This window comes from Eutrema salsugineum, unplaced genomic scaffold (assembly GCF_000478725.1).
Source record: "Eutrema salsugineum unplaced genomic scaffold, Eutsalg1_0 scaffold_10, whole genome shotgun sequence".
Classification (NCBI taxonomy): Eukaryota; Viridiplantae; Streptophyta; class Magnoliopsida; order Brassicales; family Brassicaceae; genus Eutrema; species Eutrema salsugineum.
The window spans coordinates 5,436,930-5,453,867 of record NW_006256908.1 but is presented as its reverse complement, the minus strand read 5'-3'; the positions used below and the strand labels follow the sequence as shown (position 1 = coordinate 5,453,867).

The following is a 16,938-nucleotide window of genomic DNA, read 5'->3' as shown; positions in this document are numbered from 1 at the left end:
CTTTTCAAATTAAGGAGTTGTCTGCTGAAAATAAGTAGTTTATCAGGTTCATATAGCTCAGCTGCCTATTTTTTTTTCTTCAGTGCTTCTGTTGACTTTTTGATCCATTCTTTTCTCTTGTCGAGTTCTTGTTTCCATGGCCTTGCAAACACTCAAGCATTTCTCACATGAATGCGATCTGACTTCTCCGAAGATCGTCACATACAACGTATGCAATATATGCTACAAAGAGGAGCCTGTCAAGTTTGAGTGTAGGCCTTGTAATTTTGATCTATGCTTATCTTGTTCCGAACTTCCGGAGAAGGTTCATCACGATTTCCACCGTGAACATCCTCTAGAGCTTTGTCTATTCAAATATAATCGGAAACCTAAATACATCGTTTGCTCTGGGTGTGGGGAAATGTCTTGTGGCTCCTTCTACAAGTGTAAAACATGTGAGATCTACCTGGACCTTGGTTGTGCGCTCCGAGACAACATCACTGACTCTTGGGATGTTAAAGAGTTGCTCCATGACAGTCACTGCCACTTACTTAGGAGATGTAGGCCAGGATCAGATGCCAAAGGCTCTTGCCTGCTATGTGAGCTTCCTGTATCCCCCTCCTCCATATGTTACGGATGTATTCATTGTTACTCTTTTGTTCACCAAAAGTGCCTTGATCTTCCGACGGAGATTCAACACTCTGTGCATCCAGCACACCCTCTCAAACGCCTTAGTTACCTACGAACATTTGGTTGTAAAACTTTTTGTAGTGCATGCAAGTCAGCAATCTTAGGTGTGTCGTATAGTTGCAGAAAATGCGATATTGACCTCCATCTAAGGTGTATGGATTCCTTGCTACGAGGTCTGATGCACGAGTCTCATAAGCACAGGCTGTTTTATGTAGCTACTGGTGCTCGTTATGCCATTGACAAAAAGAGCCCATGTCAGATATGCATGGAAACTAGTGCCATTTCTCTCGATTCCTATTATCACTGTGTGGAATGTAATATGAAGTTTCATTTCGAGTGTCTTGGTATACCCAAGTCTCTCGTCAAGAAATCTTTTCACACTCATCCACTTGTGTGCAAAACATTCTTAGGCAATGACCACGAGTCTTTGGAGTATTGCGGTGTGTGCGAGACAATGGTACATGCAGAACATGATGCTTACTCTTGCCAAGAATGTGATTATCGTGGTCACATTGAATGCATTCTACGCAAGGTAATTAATATGTTAATGCAAATTTTTATTTTATTTTTGCTAATGATGATAGTTGTGACGACCATGCTGATGAATTACTCTCACTCGTAAACAACAGGAAGAGCCCTCCCCTATGTACTTGAAAGATTTATATTTACGTGGCCGTGAAGGCAGCACAAGAGCAACTAATCAAGAAGGCGATGAAACAAACATATTGGAAACCAAACTCATGGTGTGTCTTATAGTCGTCCATACACTGGTCGTATAAATGTTTTCTTTCTTTTAGGCCTAACTTTTTCCATACATATATGTTACAGGTTAATGATGTGGCGCATATTCATGTGATGAAACTGATCCACATGAGCGACCTTGACGAAAAAGCAATTTGCGAAATATGTAGAGAAAAAATACGCGAGAACCCATGTAAATGCACATCTTGCAGTTTCCAGACTCATCATTTTTGTGCAGAGCTTGGGCAACCATGGAAAAATCGGCTTCTTCACAGGGAGCACCCTTTAACACTCCTGCCTAATCCCCCTACAAGAGAGTTAATGAACTGTAATAGCTGCAGACTTCCTTTGTTGGGATTTATTATCTTCTGTCGAATATGCAATTTCGTCATTGACATCAACTGCGCCTTGAGAGGCAAACAATCTCTTGGGATGTTAGGGAAAAAAGTCATCGGAGAAAGTGGAGGAAGATGCGTGAATGACAAGCATGTTATAGTTCAAGTTATGGTATCGAGGTCGTATATGACTGATTGTGCTATTTGTTTTGAGAAGCTATATGGAAAAGCTCTATCATGTATGACGTGTGGGGAGATATATCATTCTCGCTGTATGGAAGTTTGGAGAAAGCCAATATGTGATCATCCACTTCATTCAGACCACAAGCTTTTTGCTAGAGTTATTGCAAGTGGAGCCAACTGCATTGCCTGCAAGATGAATATTCCAAAGCATGGATATAGTTGTTACGTTTGCAAGATCAGCTTCCACATCGAATGCATCAAAGCTGTGGATATATCGTCAAGTAAATTCAAGCCTCACATTCACTATCTTTATAATTTTTGGATGGAAGACTTACGATTGACACAAGCTTGCAGTGTTTGTGCTACACCATGTGGTGTTTCGTTCTACGGCTGTGTTGATTGTAGCTTTAACGCCCATGTAGAGTGCATTGGGATTGCAACCAATGTGAAGAGCCCGCAACATAAACATTCTGTCGAGCCAAAGTATATTTCTGATGAAAGAAGCTGTTCTCTCTGTGGATCAGAATGCTCTTATCATACTTGTTACTGTTGCAAGCACTGCAACGACGTGTTTCATATCAAATGTTTAATGCCTCTGGTAAAGATTCGATAAATCATTTCTTCTTTTGTTTTGTTTTTTTTTTGTTTTGTTTTTTAATTTTGTTTTGTTTTATACAGGATGACCGTAAAGCAGCAACAGAAGAGGAACAAGTTTGTGACATATATCTTATGTACCTTGAGCGGAATCTGTTAGACCTTTTGGATGACACTGAATCTTTGATACTTCCTCAACTTTGAACTGAGTTTTATAGCTTCTTGTGTCTGAGGTTGTGCTTCTAAATCCTCTCAATTTCTTCACGTCATTTTTTTGATCCAAAAGGGGAAATCATATATTTGTTTATTTTGCTTTATTTGTGTTTTTCTTTTTCTTGACTTCCAAGTTTCCTTTTTATTTGCAATTTTATCATTTCGTTGTGGGTTATTTGGTTATTCTCGGATTTAGTTCTTGTTTGAGATTCATATCTCTCACTTATCACATTTACCTGTCAGATGTAAGGATTGTGGATTTGTTTTTTTTTTATTTTATTTTTGATAATCATCTTTTCTTTGTTGAAGAAAAAAAAACATTGACAAAAATGTTGGTTCATTTGGAAAGGGAATGTAAAGAGAAAAGGGTGTCCACAAAGTGTTCGGCGTTAGTGGACATATTGGGACCAAATTGTTTTCAAAATCATCATTACGACTCAAAAGCTGCTCCATTTATTCAAAAATTTACAAATGAAAAATGGAATTTATTGATCAATGATTATCCTGATCTCAGTATTTGCTTATCTGTATAACCTCAATATAGTTATTATCTAAAGTTTGACACAAGAACAACCTAGAAACATAATTAAGGTTCAGACTTTGCCAAATTCAATGAAGCATGTCATGTGTAAACCTATAAACCAAGATGTATGTAAAAGTTTTAGCTAAAAGTTGGTTTTTTTTTTTTAATTATAAATTTTGATTTGTCCATTTAAGACCAAGGCTGCAAATGGACTGGTGCGAACGTTTTAACGTTTTTAGTCAAAAAGCTTCTTTCGAAGAAAAAAGCTGCATTTTCTTTTATTGCCATTGCCATTTGGTCAATAATTACTTCAAAAATAAAACCTTTATAATGGATTCCCTAAAACTGATTTTATTACAGAACATAAAAATGTCCGCTTGGTAACGTTGGTTTTCATAGAATTTTGGCTTTTCTTTCTTTCTTTTTTCCATATGTAGTCTCATCGTATTTTTTTTTTAAAAACAATAACTATATTATACTAGTTAATTACTCAGTATATTAGTACTCTTTTTACTTTTAGTTTCCTATAATTATTGCCAAAATATTAAGCTCATTCCTTTTTTGGGTCAAATAATCAAAATCTAATTCTTAATTAGTATTTTCGTTCAGTTGCTGCATTTTTAGAGTTCATCTGTTATTTTTTGTTGTTAATATGATAATTTAAAAAGCTCATCATAAAAATGATCACACTTCAGTTGAAATCCATCAAAATCCGTTAACTACTAAAAAAAGTCGTTAATTGTTTTTTTAGTCGACAGCTGTTAATTCTTTTTCGACAAACTAAATATGTAGAACAATTAAAAAATCTGCATATAAAATATTCAAAAGATAAAAACAATCACTTTATACCAGATTATTTACTTTTGTGTTGTTTGCGCATAAAATGGGACGAGCAAAATTAAACAAAACTAAACACATTTTCACTCTTCAACAATTCCTCCAATATATATTAAAAATATCTGCCGTTATATATATAGACAAAATCTTCACTAACTCGAAATTGTATTCTGTTAATTGATAATTTCATAAGTGTTTTTCATTTCGTCAATTAATTAACCCCTTGATGAATATTGGGTATTCTATCATATAATTAGCAATTAATTTGTTCATTAAATATTTTAATCAGTTATATTTTAAGTAACCTAATTTTAAGATCATCCTAAATCAGTTATTTAGTTATATTCCGCATTACACTATGTTATATATAAAAAAGAGTCAACTATCTCCAGCTTTATGATATGTCAGCAGTGGAGAGAGTGACACATGTCCACTTAAGTTTTAAACTATTCAAAGAAAACAAAAAGTTGTTTTCATTAATTGATTCTTAACTAATATTATGTAAATGTTAAACAAGAATTTATGTTATAATTAATTAAAAATATTGATGAATATTTAATAATATTCAATATGTATTTTAATTTGATTTTGTGAGATTTTTTATAATAACATACTAACAAGTAATAAATGATGATTATATTAATTTTTATGAAAATATAAAAAATTTAAATTTAAAATAGTTAAAAAGATAGTTTAAATAAATCCAAAATAAACTAAAGCGTGTAAATGTGATATCTCAAGTACTTCATGGTGATGCTGGTAATGATGATACAAACAAAAGTCATTCTTTTAGCTTTTCTCTGAATTAGGGCCCCCAATTTTCTCTCACTGCCATGCATTCTAATTTTGAGCTTCTTCTTTATCTGTCACAATATAGACTCTGCTTCTTCCGCTTTTGTTTATCTAAGGAAACAAAACAGAGGTTCTTTATATAAGAGAACGTCAGAAAATCTTGTGTAGAGTGAGAGATGAGATGGGGAACCACAAGTTCAGAATTTCCGAAATGATCCCAAATGCATGGTTTCACAAGCTCAAAGACATGACCAAACAGTCTAAACCCAAAACCAAACCTTTTTCTTCTTCTTCCTCAAACATTTATAACAAGAAGAAACCCTCCTCAGATTCTCTTCTTCATCAGTCTTCAACCTCTCATTTCTCCAACAGATTCGTAGCTGACAATCCTCACCATAACTCACCAAGAAACTCTCTTCACACAAAAAGGATGAGTAAGAGAAAGACACTTTACAAGCCATCCGTTAAACCAATCACTCCTTTTGCATCTGAAGGTTTTAACAAGAGCAATTTCAACGGTCAAGATTCCTCTCACTGCTTGTTTCCAGCTCTTGAAAGCTCCCCTGAGTCTTTTTTGTATAGTTTCTACGAGGAGGAGGATGTTGAGTTCGTTAATTCTTCCAACCTTAAGATCGACTCAAAGAACAAAGCTTTCACCAAGCACAAGGTCAAAGAGTCTGATTCGATAGAGAAAGCTTGCCCTGCAAGTAACCCAGCTAAGAAGCCGCTAAAAAGCCATCTTTCTGTGAAGATTAGGCAAGAGTTAGAAGAAGATGATGATGAATGCAGAGCAGAGAGGAAATACCAAAAGAAAATTTCTAGTGGAAGAAAATCATCTGCAGGGATAAACCTCAAAAAGGTAAATTCTCCAAGAATTCAACTCTCAGGTACGCGTCGAAGCACTTCCAGATCAGAGAGCAAACAAGTTGTGCTTGAAAGTTTCGCAGTGATGAAGAGTTCTGTTGATCCAAAGAAAGATTTCAGAGAATCAATGGTGGAGATGATAGAAGAGAACAACATCAGAGCTTCAAAAGACTTGGAGGATCTTCTTGCTTGTTACCTTACCTTGAATCCAAAGGAGTATCATGATCTAATCATCCAGGTTTTCGAACAAATCTGGCGTCAACTCACAAAAACTAAGTAAACAAACCCTCTTACTATCAGTTAACTTCTGGTGAAAATAGTATCATATCTTGTGAAATTGTAGTTGTTCTTGATGTTCATAAGAAGTTAGTTGGAACTGTAGAAATTCTCTCAGTTTTATGCTTTTTTTTTCTTTATTTCTCTCTTTATCAGTGGAACCAATTAATAAAAAGTTGTGATCATATTGTCGTTATAATTCAAACATGATCACTATGGGCGTGTGGAAGCACTGGTAAGACTTAAGGCAGAATTGATCACTAAGCACAATCTTGTCTTTTACGTGATTATGAACATATAAACAGAGTTAAGCTACTCACAGAAGATGCTTCAAAAAAAAATATATTATCCTTTCACCTTTAAATATTTTGAAATTTTTTTTTTTTTGTTAAATATTTAAGATATTTTTGAAATTACAAAGTTGAAAATGGCGGTAAGAAAGCTACACCAAAACAAGAAAAAGCCAAGAGTGAAGAGACGGGAACAATTTTGAAACCCAACAAGTACGGAGTATGTTTATATGAAGAGCATGATCGATGGAGATGGAGAGGACCACCAGACTGACACATAAACTGAGATGCGATTAAAGGAGAACGAAAGAACGAGAGAGGAGATTTAAGCCTTTAAGTTTTTTCTCTGTGAAGAAGAAGAAGAAGAAGAGGACCACTGTTGCAGATGTAGCAAATCCCATTTCCAACTTCTTTGTTGGCTAATGTAATATTCAAGCAGAAGACATGTGGATACGGTAAGGTCTCTGCGTTATTTTTCTCGATTAATGAGCTCCAAATATTCAAAGTGGTATCATCTTCTTATGCAAAAGTCTTAAAACATTGAATGCAACTGCATCTTTTTACCACGTTTCACATTTCGTAGATATAAATAAACAGTTTCATAAGGATATGTGTCAATTTTCAAATCTAGTTATTACCAATTGGTTTTGAATCTAAAGTCTGTAAATTTTGACAGATAAACAGGTAACGTTCTTCTATAATTTTTTTATTGGATAAAGAAATCTAATGAAAATAGACAAGCATAAACAACTTTTTAGGAAGTAAAAGAGACATAATTGTTTAAGGTCTGATAGTGTGTGAAAGTTTAAGGGGTAACACCTATTGGTCACAGTAGGACTATATTCAACTCGAAAAGGTACTTTATCACATGTATTTGTGTTAAAAAATTCTTACAAAACAGATCTAAATTTTAGTTCAAATCATAGATCTTTCAACACATAAATATTAACCGAAAAGCTAAATATACGAGCCTACCAAACCAGCAATACGAAAGGGTTGTCGGTGACTCGGTGTTTAGCATATCAGGTCTCCATGTCAAATAGTGAGACACAACTAATACTTTCAACTTATTTTTCATCTTTTCAATTTTAATTAAAAATATATTCGTTTATTGTATACAGAATCAAAGAACATGTTTATCGGTTGATCCTCTTGGGTTTCTCTTTAATTATTGGGCTGTTTTTAAAATTAAAAATGGGTTTAATTAAGCGGATCGATCCTTCTTTCGCGACTTAAAGGATCGATTCTCTTGGTGTACGTGGCAGACCGCGATAGGCTGTTGAATTGGAGAGAAAATTCTGAGGCAATTTTTTTTTTGTTCCGCTACCATTCTTCTCTCTCGCGAAACATTCTCGACATCTCCGTCGCCTCTGATTCCTCCTCGCGTCTTCTCCGACTTCGTGGTGGCGACGGCGGTTCTACTTCTTCTCCTCAAATTCTCCGACATATCCTCGTCCCAATCTCCTCCTGAACAGCGGCGGTGCTTCTTCATCTACTTCGAACCGAGTGGTGAAATAGGTGTGAAGATTCAGAGCTTTCAAATCCTTGCATGGTATGTAATTTCGTTATCAATCCTCTCCTTTATCTCTTACAAGTGTTATTTGCTATAAACCCCTTTGGTAATCGATATAGCTTTTGTTAATCGATTTGTGTTTAGGCTAAATCTTGTTTCATATTCGATTGAATTGGAAATTTTGTTTCTGGGATTTGGCTTAAGACGTTTGTATTCGATTCTTAGATGCATATGATTTGGTTAAGATGTTTTGATTTGGGGTAAGGTTTTTCGATATGGTTTGATATGATTTGATATGATTAGGTTCGACTTAGAGAATGAAACTTCATAGACTTTGTTATTTTTTGATCGATGGTTTTGTTGGTTGTGTAAACTTCTTATAAATCATGTTTTGGTGTTTGTTTTTTAAGTTGGCTTTGGTGCTAATATTTTGTTGTTTGTTCCAAGCTTTGGTTGCAGGTTTGTCCTTGTTCTTCATCAAACAAAGAGGAGAGAGGGATCATTCAACCAATATGTAAGGTTAGTTCACTGCTCTGGTTAGTTTAGCTTTGTAAAAGGGTTAGTGTAGCTTTGTATAGGTATTAGTGATTAGGCGTGTAATAGAGTGATAGTAATAAATGTTTAGGGGCTTTGGTTCGCTTTGTGTTGAATGCTGGTATGGTGATGAATGCTTTGTGTCATGTCGATATGGTTGTGTGTGTGTTGAATGCATTTGTGCTCTTTCTTCTCTTCTCTTGTTCCCTTTTTTTGCATCTACTTCTTCTCATTGTACTTAAACGAGTCATTGAACTCTCTTCTCAAGTTGCCTTTTTATCTTTCTTCTCTTCTTGTTCTCATTCTTGTTCTCTTCCATCTCTTCTCAACCCTCTTTCCTTGATCTCTTTCTTCTAAACCCTCTTCTCTTCAACCCGTTCACCTTCATTCAGGATATGTCTTCATATCCCTTCAGCCATTCCTCTCATTTTGTTGAACTGTTGAACAGTCAACAAGAGAGTGCAGCTACTTACCCCTGCGTGGCACTTGGATCATCACAGCCTCCATTCTTCTGCTCACAAACGATCCATGGAGATGCAAGCTGCGGAGAAGACAAGGAGAAGGAAAGAACAGCGAGGAAGCAGTGGACGCCGAGTGATGACATTCTTCTCATAAGCTCCTGGCTCAACACCTCTAAAGATCCGGTGGTCTCCAACGAGCAGAAGAGTGGTACTTTTTGGAGTCGAATAGCAGAGTACTTTGCAAAGTCAAAGCCAGCAGGAAGTCAAACCCGAGAAGCCATTCAATGTAAGCAGCGGTGGCAGAAGATAAATGAAGCTGTTTGCAAATTCTCTGGTTGCTATGATGCAGCAACAAGGGAGAGAACTAGTGGCCAAAACGAGAATGATGTTCTCAAGATGGCACACGAGATATACTTCAATGACAATAAGAAAAAGTTCATTTTAGAACATGCCTGGAAGGAGCTTCGTAACGATCAAAAATGGTGTGAGCAAAGAACTTCTAAAACTGGTGGAGGCTCTAAAAAACGTCGATGTGAAGATGGAGCTCCTTCGCCAAACTCATTCGCAGAGCCAGATGAAGCTGAACCCGTTTTGAGGCCTCCTGGTGTAAAGGCAGCAAAAGCCAAAGGGAAGAAGTTTGTGCTTGATGCCAATGCTGTGGGTCATTTCCAAGATATGTGGAGCATAAAAGAGATGGAGTTTGACAGAAAAGAGAAGGAGATGGACAGAAAAGAGAGACTGTCAAAGATGTCATTACTTGACAGTTTAATCGCCAAGAAAGAGCCCCTCACTGAGTTTGAAGAAGCCCTGAAGCAAAAGCTGACAATTGAGCTGTTGAATATTTAGTTTCATGTTTCATGTTTTAGTTTAATGTTTCCTTGTTATCGGTTTAGTGGAAGAATTGTCCCACCGCATGGAAAGGGCAATTTTCTCGTGGTCATGGCAAGCCCACCATCGTTTTAGAAGCCGTAGCGTCATATGATCTGTGGATATGGCATGCGTTTTTTGGACCTCCAGGTACTTTAAACGATATAAATGTTCTAGATCGGTCCCCTGTCTTCGATGATATCATACAAGGTAAAGCTCCGAAAGTTACTTTTTCTGTCAACGGAACGGCATACAATTTGGCTTACTATCTAACAGATGGTATTTATCCGAATTGGGCCGCGTTTGTGAAATCCATTAACCTTCCTCAGGGTCAGAAAGCAACATTATTTGCTGAACGTCAAGAGGGGTTCCGAAAAGATGTGGAGCGTGCTTTTGGAGTTCTGCAAGCTTGATTTGCCATTATTAAAAATCCGGCTCTTAGTTGGGATAAAGAAAAAATTGGAAAAATTATGAGGGCTTGTATCATTCTCCACAACATGATAGTAGAAGACGAACGTGACAGATACCAGTTTAATGTTGCTGAATTCCAACAAGGAGAAGGAGAAGGAGAAGGAATTGCACAGGTGGATCAAGAATACTCTACAGACATGCGTTCAAATATCGTTGAGATGTTCAATAATCGGAAAAGAGTTCGGGATATACAAATTCATCACCAATTGAAAGCAGATTTGGTTGAGCATATATGGCAACGATTTGGATATCATTAAGTTAATAACTGAGTTTTATTGTTAAATTTGGATTATTTCAAATATTAAGAATATTCTGTTAAGTTTGTGTTGTTTTCTAATTTTGAATATTAATATCTTAAGTTTGTGTTATTTTCAAAATAATAATGTAGTTTCCTAAATAATAAACGTTTCAAAAAAAAAAAATTTAAAAAAACTCATCTAAGTTTCTCCAATATACAACAAAATAACATAAGTTTCTTTAGGAATTTCTCCTCTTAACTTTAATAATAGAATAATGACAGAGAAACCCTTGAGGATTTCTCCAATAAACATGGTCTAACATTTCAACGATCTTATACGAAAATATATAGTGTACTTGAACAACGAAGATAGAAACATGTATCGAATACGAAACACACACTTGTTAAATTAACCTTTTGCATAATGTTATATTTAATATGATGAATAATATAAAAAAAAGGATTTTTAGTGAAAAAATCCCCCAACTAAATTTGAATCGGATAGAAACCCCTCAACTATTTTTATAATGTAAAACTTCTTAACTAAGTTTTCGTAATGATTTATCCTCTCTATGAACAGTACCATCAAATCTTAACGGATTACTGTTAAATAAAAACATGGTATTTTTTTTTATTTTTTTTTTTTAGTCGAAACGGATTGTGAATCAGACTTACACGGTTTTGGAAGAAGTTTATGTTTACATAAAGTGTAAAGTAAAAGTACAAGAAACTTGACATAAGTAGAAACTGAATCTTCCCCTTCGGTTAAATAAAGAATTTCTTCGAACATTAATCTAGCCACGGTCACCTCTGTTGCCTCGACCACGGTTTCCACGTCCACTTCCAACTAACTGCCACTGCATTTCCTTAACTTTTGCAGACGGTTTAACTGGCCTTTCCCGAAGAATTCTCTTACCCGAAGGAGTCAAGAAATCCATCTGTTCAGGTTCATTATCGCTATCTGCTGGTTCTTCTTCATCCTCTAAAAAGGATGGAAATCTGTTGTTACTCAGTGACAAGTTAGAAGGGGACCTTGGAATAGAGTGCTCAACTTGAATAGTTGGAGGTGATACTTGTTTTGGAGTGACGACCTCTTTTGATGGGGCCAGTTCAGATCTGTTGTTAATGGTAATACAAGCTCTCTCACGAGAATGTATAGTGTTGGAGTTTGTCAAATTAGTACCTATAGCCACTGGAATGACGGCCTTAGTTGTGGTAGAAATAGGGACAGATGTTTGAACAGAAGCCATATTTGAAGCAGATTCCAGCTCCTCCATTGTTGCTTCTCCCATTACAGTGACCGTTAAGGCTTTTGGGTCGGTCGCAGCTGCAATAACTATAGCATCGACCATGGACTTCTCAAAAACATGTGGAACTGTAGTTGATGCTGCTCGACATGACTTATCTGTTTGTAGAAGAAGACAACGAGATGCTTTGTGACCCAATTGCCCACATCTGCTACAATTAGAAGGCAGCCAAGAGTAGAGCACATCCACCATTGTGATTGAATCACTTATATCGGTTAAAGCTACTTTCTGGTAAAAGGGTTTATCAAGCTTAATCTCAGCAAGAATTTTGCTTTTCCCATTTGTGTTGGATCTAACCAAGGTTTCTCAGTCAACATTGGTTCTCCAATACCAGAAGCAATCCACTTAATGCCCACAAATGAGTAAAGCTGGTATGGAATGTTGTTGAGAGTCAACCAAACCGGGACAGTGGTAATTTCTGAGACAGAAATTGTATCAACAGTAGACCAAGGAGAAACAAACATCAAACAATCATCAACATGCCATAAACCTCTCTGAATAACCCATTTACGGGTTGATTCGTCAGGAATATGAAAGAGATACTTTGACTCTCCTAGTTTACGAATGAAGATTCTACATTTCTTTCCCCATATCCTAGAAGCCACAGCTTGAATTTGCCCGCTAGACGGAGCAGAGCATCGATAGAACTGACCAACAACAATTTCTTTCTGATTTTCTACACCACCAAGAAGAACATGACTCAGGATTCTTATCTTTGGGGTTCCATCCTCCATATATTCCGGAATGGTGACTCTGTGTAGATTCCTCAGAGATTGGTTCATCCTTGCTGCCCAAGAATAGTCTTTAGAATGTGCTTTGAGCGACGCTGCTTCAGGTTCCAAATCGTTTGGAAATTTTCCCTGATCTTGAGATACACCAGGTTCGGAGATCTGCCGTAGAGAAGCAGAGATAATCGAAAGAGGCTTCTCCCAAGCGTCTTTAGAGATTACGACCGGTGAATTTTCCAGATTAGCGACACCTTGAGAAGATGGTGTTCCTTTCTGGATTGTTGGAGCTGGAAGCTTTTCACAAGCCTTTGAAGCTTCAACAAGATTCACTGATTTAACTCGAGGGATAGAGGATGATGACACTGGAACATCAACAACTGGAATTGAAAATTCTGTTGGAGCTGAGACAGAAGTTGCAGAAAGAGATGCATCAGGATTAGATGCGATCTGCAAAGTCTCTTTAACTAAGGGCAGCGATGATTGAGGGGAGTGAGCCGACCATCGATTCAGAAGTGGCCACCGAGGGTCTAGAGAAGAGGAGTTAACGGCGACAATATCGGAGGTCCCCGAGACGTTGCATTTTAGAGAGTTTGAGGCGGGAGTAAAGACTGTTCTCCACACCGGAGAATCTCCAGAAGCAAGATTCGCCGCCGGGTGAATTGGTTCCGGTGTCATGGAGTCCATTCTCCTCTCCGAAGATGGCATCATCGAATCGTAATCAGTTACTGGAATATCTCCTGTAACCATGGTGAAAATAGAGAGCTATAGAAGAAGAAAGGAAAAAGATGAATGGAGCACTGATGACTAAGTTTAGTGATCTTTCGTAGTGGAGCTTCGGGAAGCAGCCAGCAACGAAACAGCAACGGTGGAGTCGTCGAAGAGAATAAAGATTTAGGTTTTGTTTTCGCCTGCTGGAGAGAAAATTTGGGGGCGCATGAATATCACGCGAAAAGTCTTTTTAACGTGGTATTTTATATTTAATATAAAAAACGAAATGACTTCAGTAAAAAAAATTCAAAATCGATTTAAAACTAATAATCCCCAATAAAAAATTAGGGTCCGCAGTCAATTTAAAATCTCTTAAATTCTTCTTCTAAGTATAAATTCATTGGAGGAAGAAGAACAAGGTTTTAAACACCAAAGTAAAACAGTTGTCTCATCTTCTTCCAAGCTTCAGATTTGTGATTCTTTCTCCTCTCCCTTCCAAGTGGCAAAAATATTTCTCTCAATTTAAAGGTTTTTCTCTCAAATTCGTTTTAATCAACACAACAAATCATTTCCAATTTCACCCAATTGACTTAAAAACTACTTAGAATCACACTTTCAAAAGTTAGGGTTCATCAATTTAGGTTTAAGAATTTGGGGATTTAGAAATTAGGTTTAATTTGGGATTCTTATATCTGGTTTTCATAAAGCTTGTTGTTTATAGTACAAATAGTGTAATTTTTGCTAAAAAAGAATAATTTGTTAAGATTTGACGGTGCTGTTCATGGAATGGTTAAGTCATTACAAAAATTTAATTGAAAAGTTTTTACGTTACAAAAATAGTTGAGGGGGTTTTATCCAATTTAAACTTAATTGAGGAGTTTTTACTAAAAGTCAAAAAAAATATAGTTCAACCAAAAGTTTTTTTTATTGGGTTTATTGACTTTGGGCCTCAAAGCCTATGTACCATTAACTTTGCCTTTTATGGCTTCTTAATATAAATCTGAAGTGCACAAAAAAAGGTTTGAAAGCGGAAAAAAAAAAAAGAAGAAGGGAAAGTTGTTTTTTTCTCGAAATTGTTTGTTTCTCTTCGATCGCGTTCTATAAAAAACTCAATCTCAAGACTAATTCATCCGAAGCAAGCTTCTTCTTCGATCTTCGTCTGGTTCGTTTCTTAGTGCTACTTGTCTTTCTTTGTACACTATAATGGTTTTTTTATTTCAATCGACGATTTGTGACGATCTCAGAAGATAGATCAGAATCAAGTATAAGAGATTGATAAAACCTAATTGCTCACTATCTACTGTAATGCACGGCTCGTAGATACATTAATTTGGATCTAGTCTCCCAATTTTCAAATTTAGGGATCAAATTAAGGAATCGTAAACTAGTTATGGAATCGTGCGTCTGGTGATGTATGAACCCTAATTTTGTGGTTGCTCCCTGTATTGCACTCACTCGGTGACTGGGTTTTTTGGGCAGGAACCAATGGCAACGATTAGGAACTTGAAGATAAAAACATCAACTTGTAAAAGGATTGTGAAAGAGCTTCAATCTTATGAGAAAGAAGTTGAGAGAGAAGCTGCTAAGACTGCTGATATGAAGGAAAAAGGAGCTGATCCCTATGACCTTAAACAGCAGGTCAAAATTATTCACTCTTTACTACTTTTTTTGATGATGTTATGTTCTTCTTCGTATTTACTCTCTTGAATACTCAAATGATGATTTAGAACTTGTCTTTGCTCGTCTGGTAGTTTATCTATAGATAGATCATTTCTGATTCTTGATAGGATCAGGATGTGTTTTTGTGCTGTGTTCTTAGCGTCCTTTGTGTTACAATTTGAATTTCGGATTCTGATTCAGGGTCGATTTTCCTTTTTTGTCTATGTGGGTGATGCAGGAAAATGTATTGGGTGAATCAAGAATGATGATTCCAGATTGCCACAAACGTCTTGAGTCTGCTTTAGCTGAGCTCAAATCCACTTTGGTAAATACACTTTCCATCGTTATAGCTTTATATATAAGTCTGTAACAAAACGTAGAGCGTGATCTCAAGTTTAGGAGAACATTTCATTTCTGAAACTAGAAGTACGTTATGTTATCTATAGTGATCGGATTGATGATTGTACGAAAGCATCTTAAGTCTTTTTTTGAAGTAAAAACGATGAATAAGCACACAGAGGAACCATGAAATGCCTACTCTGGTGTTTTGTCTCTAACCAAATAAACTTGAATTTGCAGGCGGAATTGGAAGAGACAGATGAGAAAGAAGGTCCAGAAGTTGAAGATGCAAAGAAGACAATCGCGGACATGGAGAAACAGTTTCCCACAGAAGATGCCTGATTTAGCCATCGATGAAGTGTTTGGTCTGTATTTTGAGACTAGTGAATGCAGATAATCAATTGTTAGAATCTTCTTCTCTCAATCGCTATCTACCTTGTACACTGAAATTGTTTCCAGTTTGATCATTTTGGTGATTGTTCTTTCTTTCAATATTTTTGAAACGAGTTACATTTCGCATTGCTGGAACTAATAGATTGGAATCATTTGACAAACTAGTTTCATACAAGTGTGTATATTTGAAAGATCTATCGTATAATATTATACTTAAGCAGATAGATATAAATCAGAAAAAGAAATTGGTACCTATAACCAACAAGTGTGTATATTTGAAAGATCTTACTCTTGTTCGGTTTTTATAAACTCCCAACTGTGATACACTGATACTACACGGTTCTGCATTTTAGTCTTGATTTGGTCGGTATTGAAAGAGGCAGAGGATAAGGACGGACGAGCAGTGCCTACACGTTGATAGAGGCCGGAGGCGACTAACAAAAGTTCCATAAATCCAAACCGTTTACAATACTAAATCTGTTATAACACATATCATATATGGACTCTTATACCGGCCCATTAGACCCATCAGGGCATTGTACTTAACCTAGATTCCCTATGTACTCTATATATACATTCCAGTGATTAATAAAGTATCTAAGTTTTCACAACACGTTATCAGCACGATAAGACTCTCTGAGCGAAAAACCCTAATAAATCCGGCCACCACCAAAACCCTAAAAGCAAGTCGAAACTTAAAAAACGCATATCTTCCAAACCGTGAGGAACCAGAAGACGATCTACATATCAAATCGAAGCCCTCGTCGATCCAACGTCGGACGCGCCCTCACGCACACTTACAATACACGACGATCAACCGAAAAAAAAAAAAAACCAGATCCGAGTTTTTCCTTCTTCAACCAGCAGCTTCTCCAGTTTTGGTGATCAATCCTTGGAATTTGTAGCGGCTAACTGAGGTCTATTAGCTCCCAGTTTCATTAGCCTGTCAGAAATCCAAAGGTGGAAAAGGTATCTTCTAAAACTGAAAGCCATAGAACCTGTTGTTTAAACACTTCAAAACCCTATAAAAAAAAAAAAAAATCGATCTCTAATTGATTGAAAGTGTTTGATACTCTGATGATTGATTGATAACTTGTTGATTGATTGTTTAAATTACAAGTTTATGCATGTTCAAAGGTTTTAAACTCGTTTTATAAAACCCTAATCTACAAAAACCTAACAACCGTTTTTGGCCATGTTTATGGCATAAACCTATTCGATTTTCTTCATGTTTAATAAGCTTGTTGCAGCTTATTTGATTGTTGATTCTCTTGCTTGAAACACTTGATTGAATAAACTAAGAAAATCAACCCTAAATCCTAAGCTTGATTCACGATTTTGTAATCTTCAAAATTGTAAGTCATAATGCTTAAACCCTAGTCCTTTTCACGTGATTTCTTTGT

At 36.3% G+C, this 16,938-nt stretch overlaps 5 protein-coding genes across 5 annotated transcripts; 4 read left to right on the top strand and 1 right to left on the bottom strand.

The window, feature by feature from the left end:
- The first annotated feature begins 136 nt into the window (after positions 1-136).
- LOC18026661 lies at positions 137-2,726 on the top strand. The gene is made up of 4 exons (XM_006410038.1): positions 137-1,201; positions 1,299-1,412; positions 1,498-2,526; positions 2,607-2,726. Exons 1-4 carry the CDS (start codon positions 137-139, stop codon positions 2,724-2,726), a joined length of 2,328 nt encoding a protein of 775 aa, XP_006410101.1.
- A 2,118-nt stretch (positions 2,727-4,844) lies between these two features.
- Positions 4,845-6,223, top strand: LOC18026660 (transcription repressor OFP2). The gene has a single exon (XM_006410037.2). The coding sequence runs from the start codon at positions 5,069-5,071 to the stop codon at positions 6,029-6,031; it is 963 nt and encodes a 320-aa protein (XP_006410100.1). The 5' UTR covers positions 4,845-5,068; the 3' UTR covers positions 6,032-6,223.
- A 2,536-nt stretch (positions 6,224-8,759) lies between these two features.
- On the top strand, positions 8,760-9,671 carry LOC112081557 (glutathione S-transferase T3-like). The gene has a single exon (XM_024148320.1). It carries the CDS (start codon positions 8,760-8,762, stop codon positions 9,669-9,671), a length of 912 nt encoding a protein of 303 aa, XP_024004088.1.
- A 1,524-nt stretch (positions 9,672-11,195) lies between these two features.
- LOC18026659 lies at positions 11,196-11,900 on the bottom strand. Its single transcript, XM_024148319.1, has one exon. It carries the CDS (start codon positions 11,898-11,900, stop codon positions 11,196-11,198), a length of 705 nt encoding a protein of 234 aa, XP_024004087.1.
- Positions 11,901-14,157: 2,257 nt separating this feature from the next.
- Positions 14,158-15,696, top strand: LOC18026658 (tubulin-folding cofactor A). The gene is made up of 4 exons (XM_006410035.2): positions 14,158-14,306; positions 14,624-14,782; positions 15,042-15,128; positions 15,383-15,696. The coding sequence occupies exons 2-4, from the start codon at positions 14,630-14,632 to the stop codon at positions 15,482-15,484; spliced, it is 342 nt and encodes a 113-aa protein (XP_006410098.2). The 5' UTR covers positions 14,158-14,306; positions 14,624-14,629; the 3' UTR covers positions 15,485-15,696.
- Positions 15,697-16,938: the final 1,242 nt, after the last annotated feature.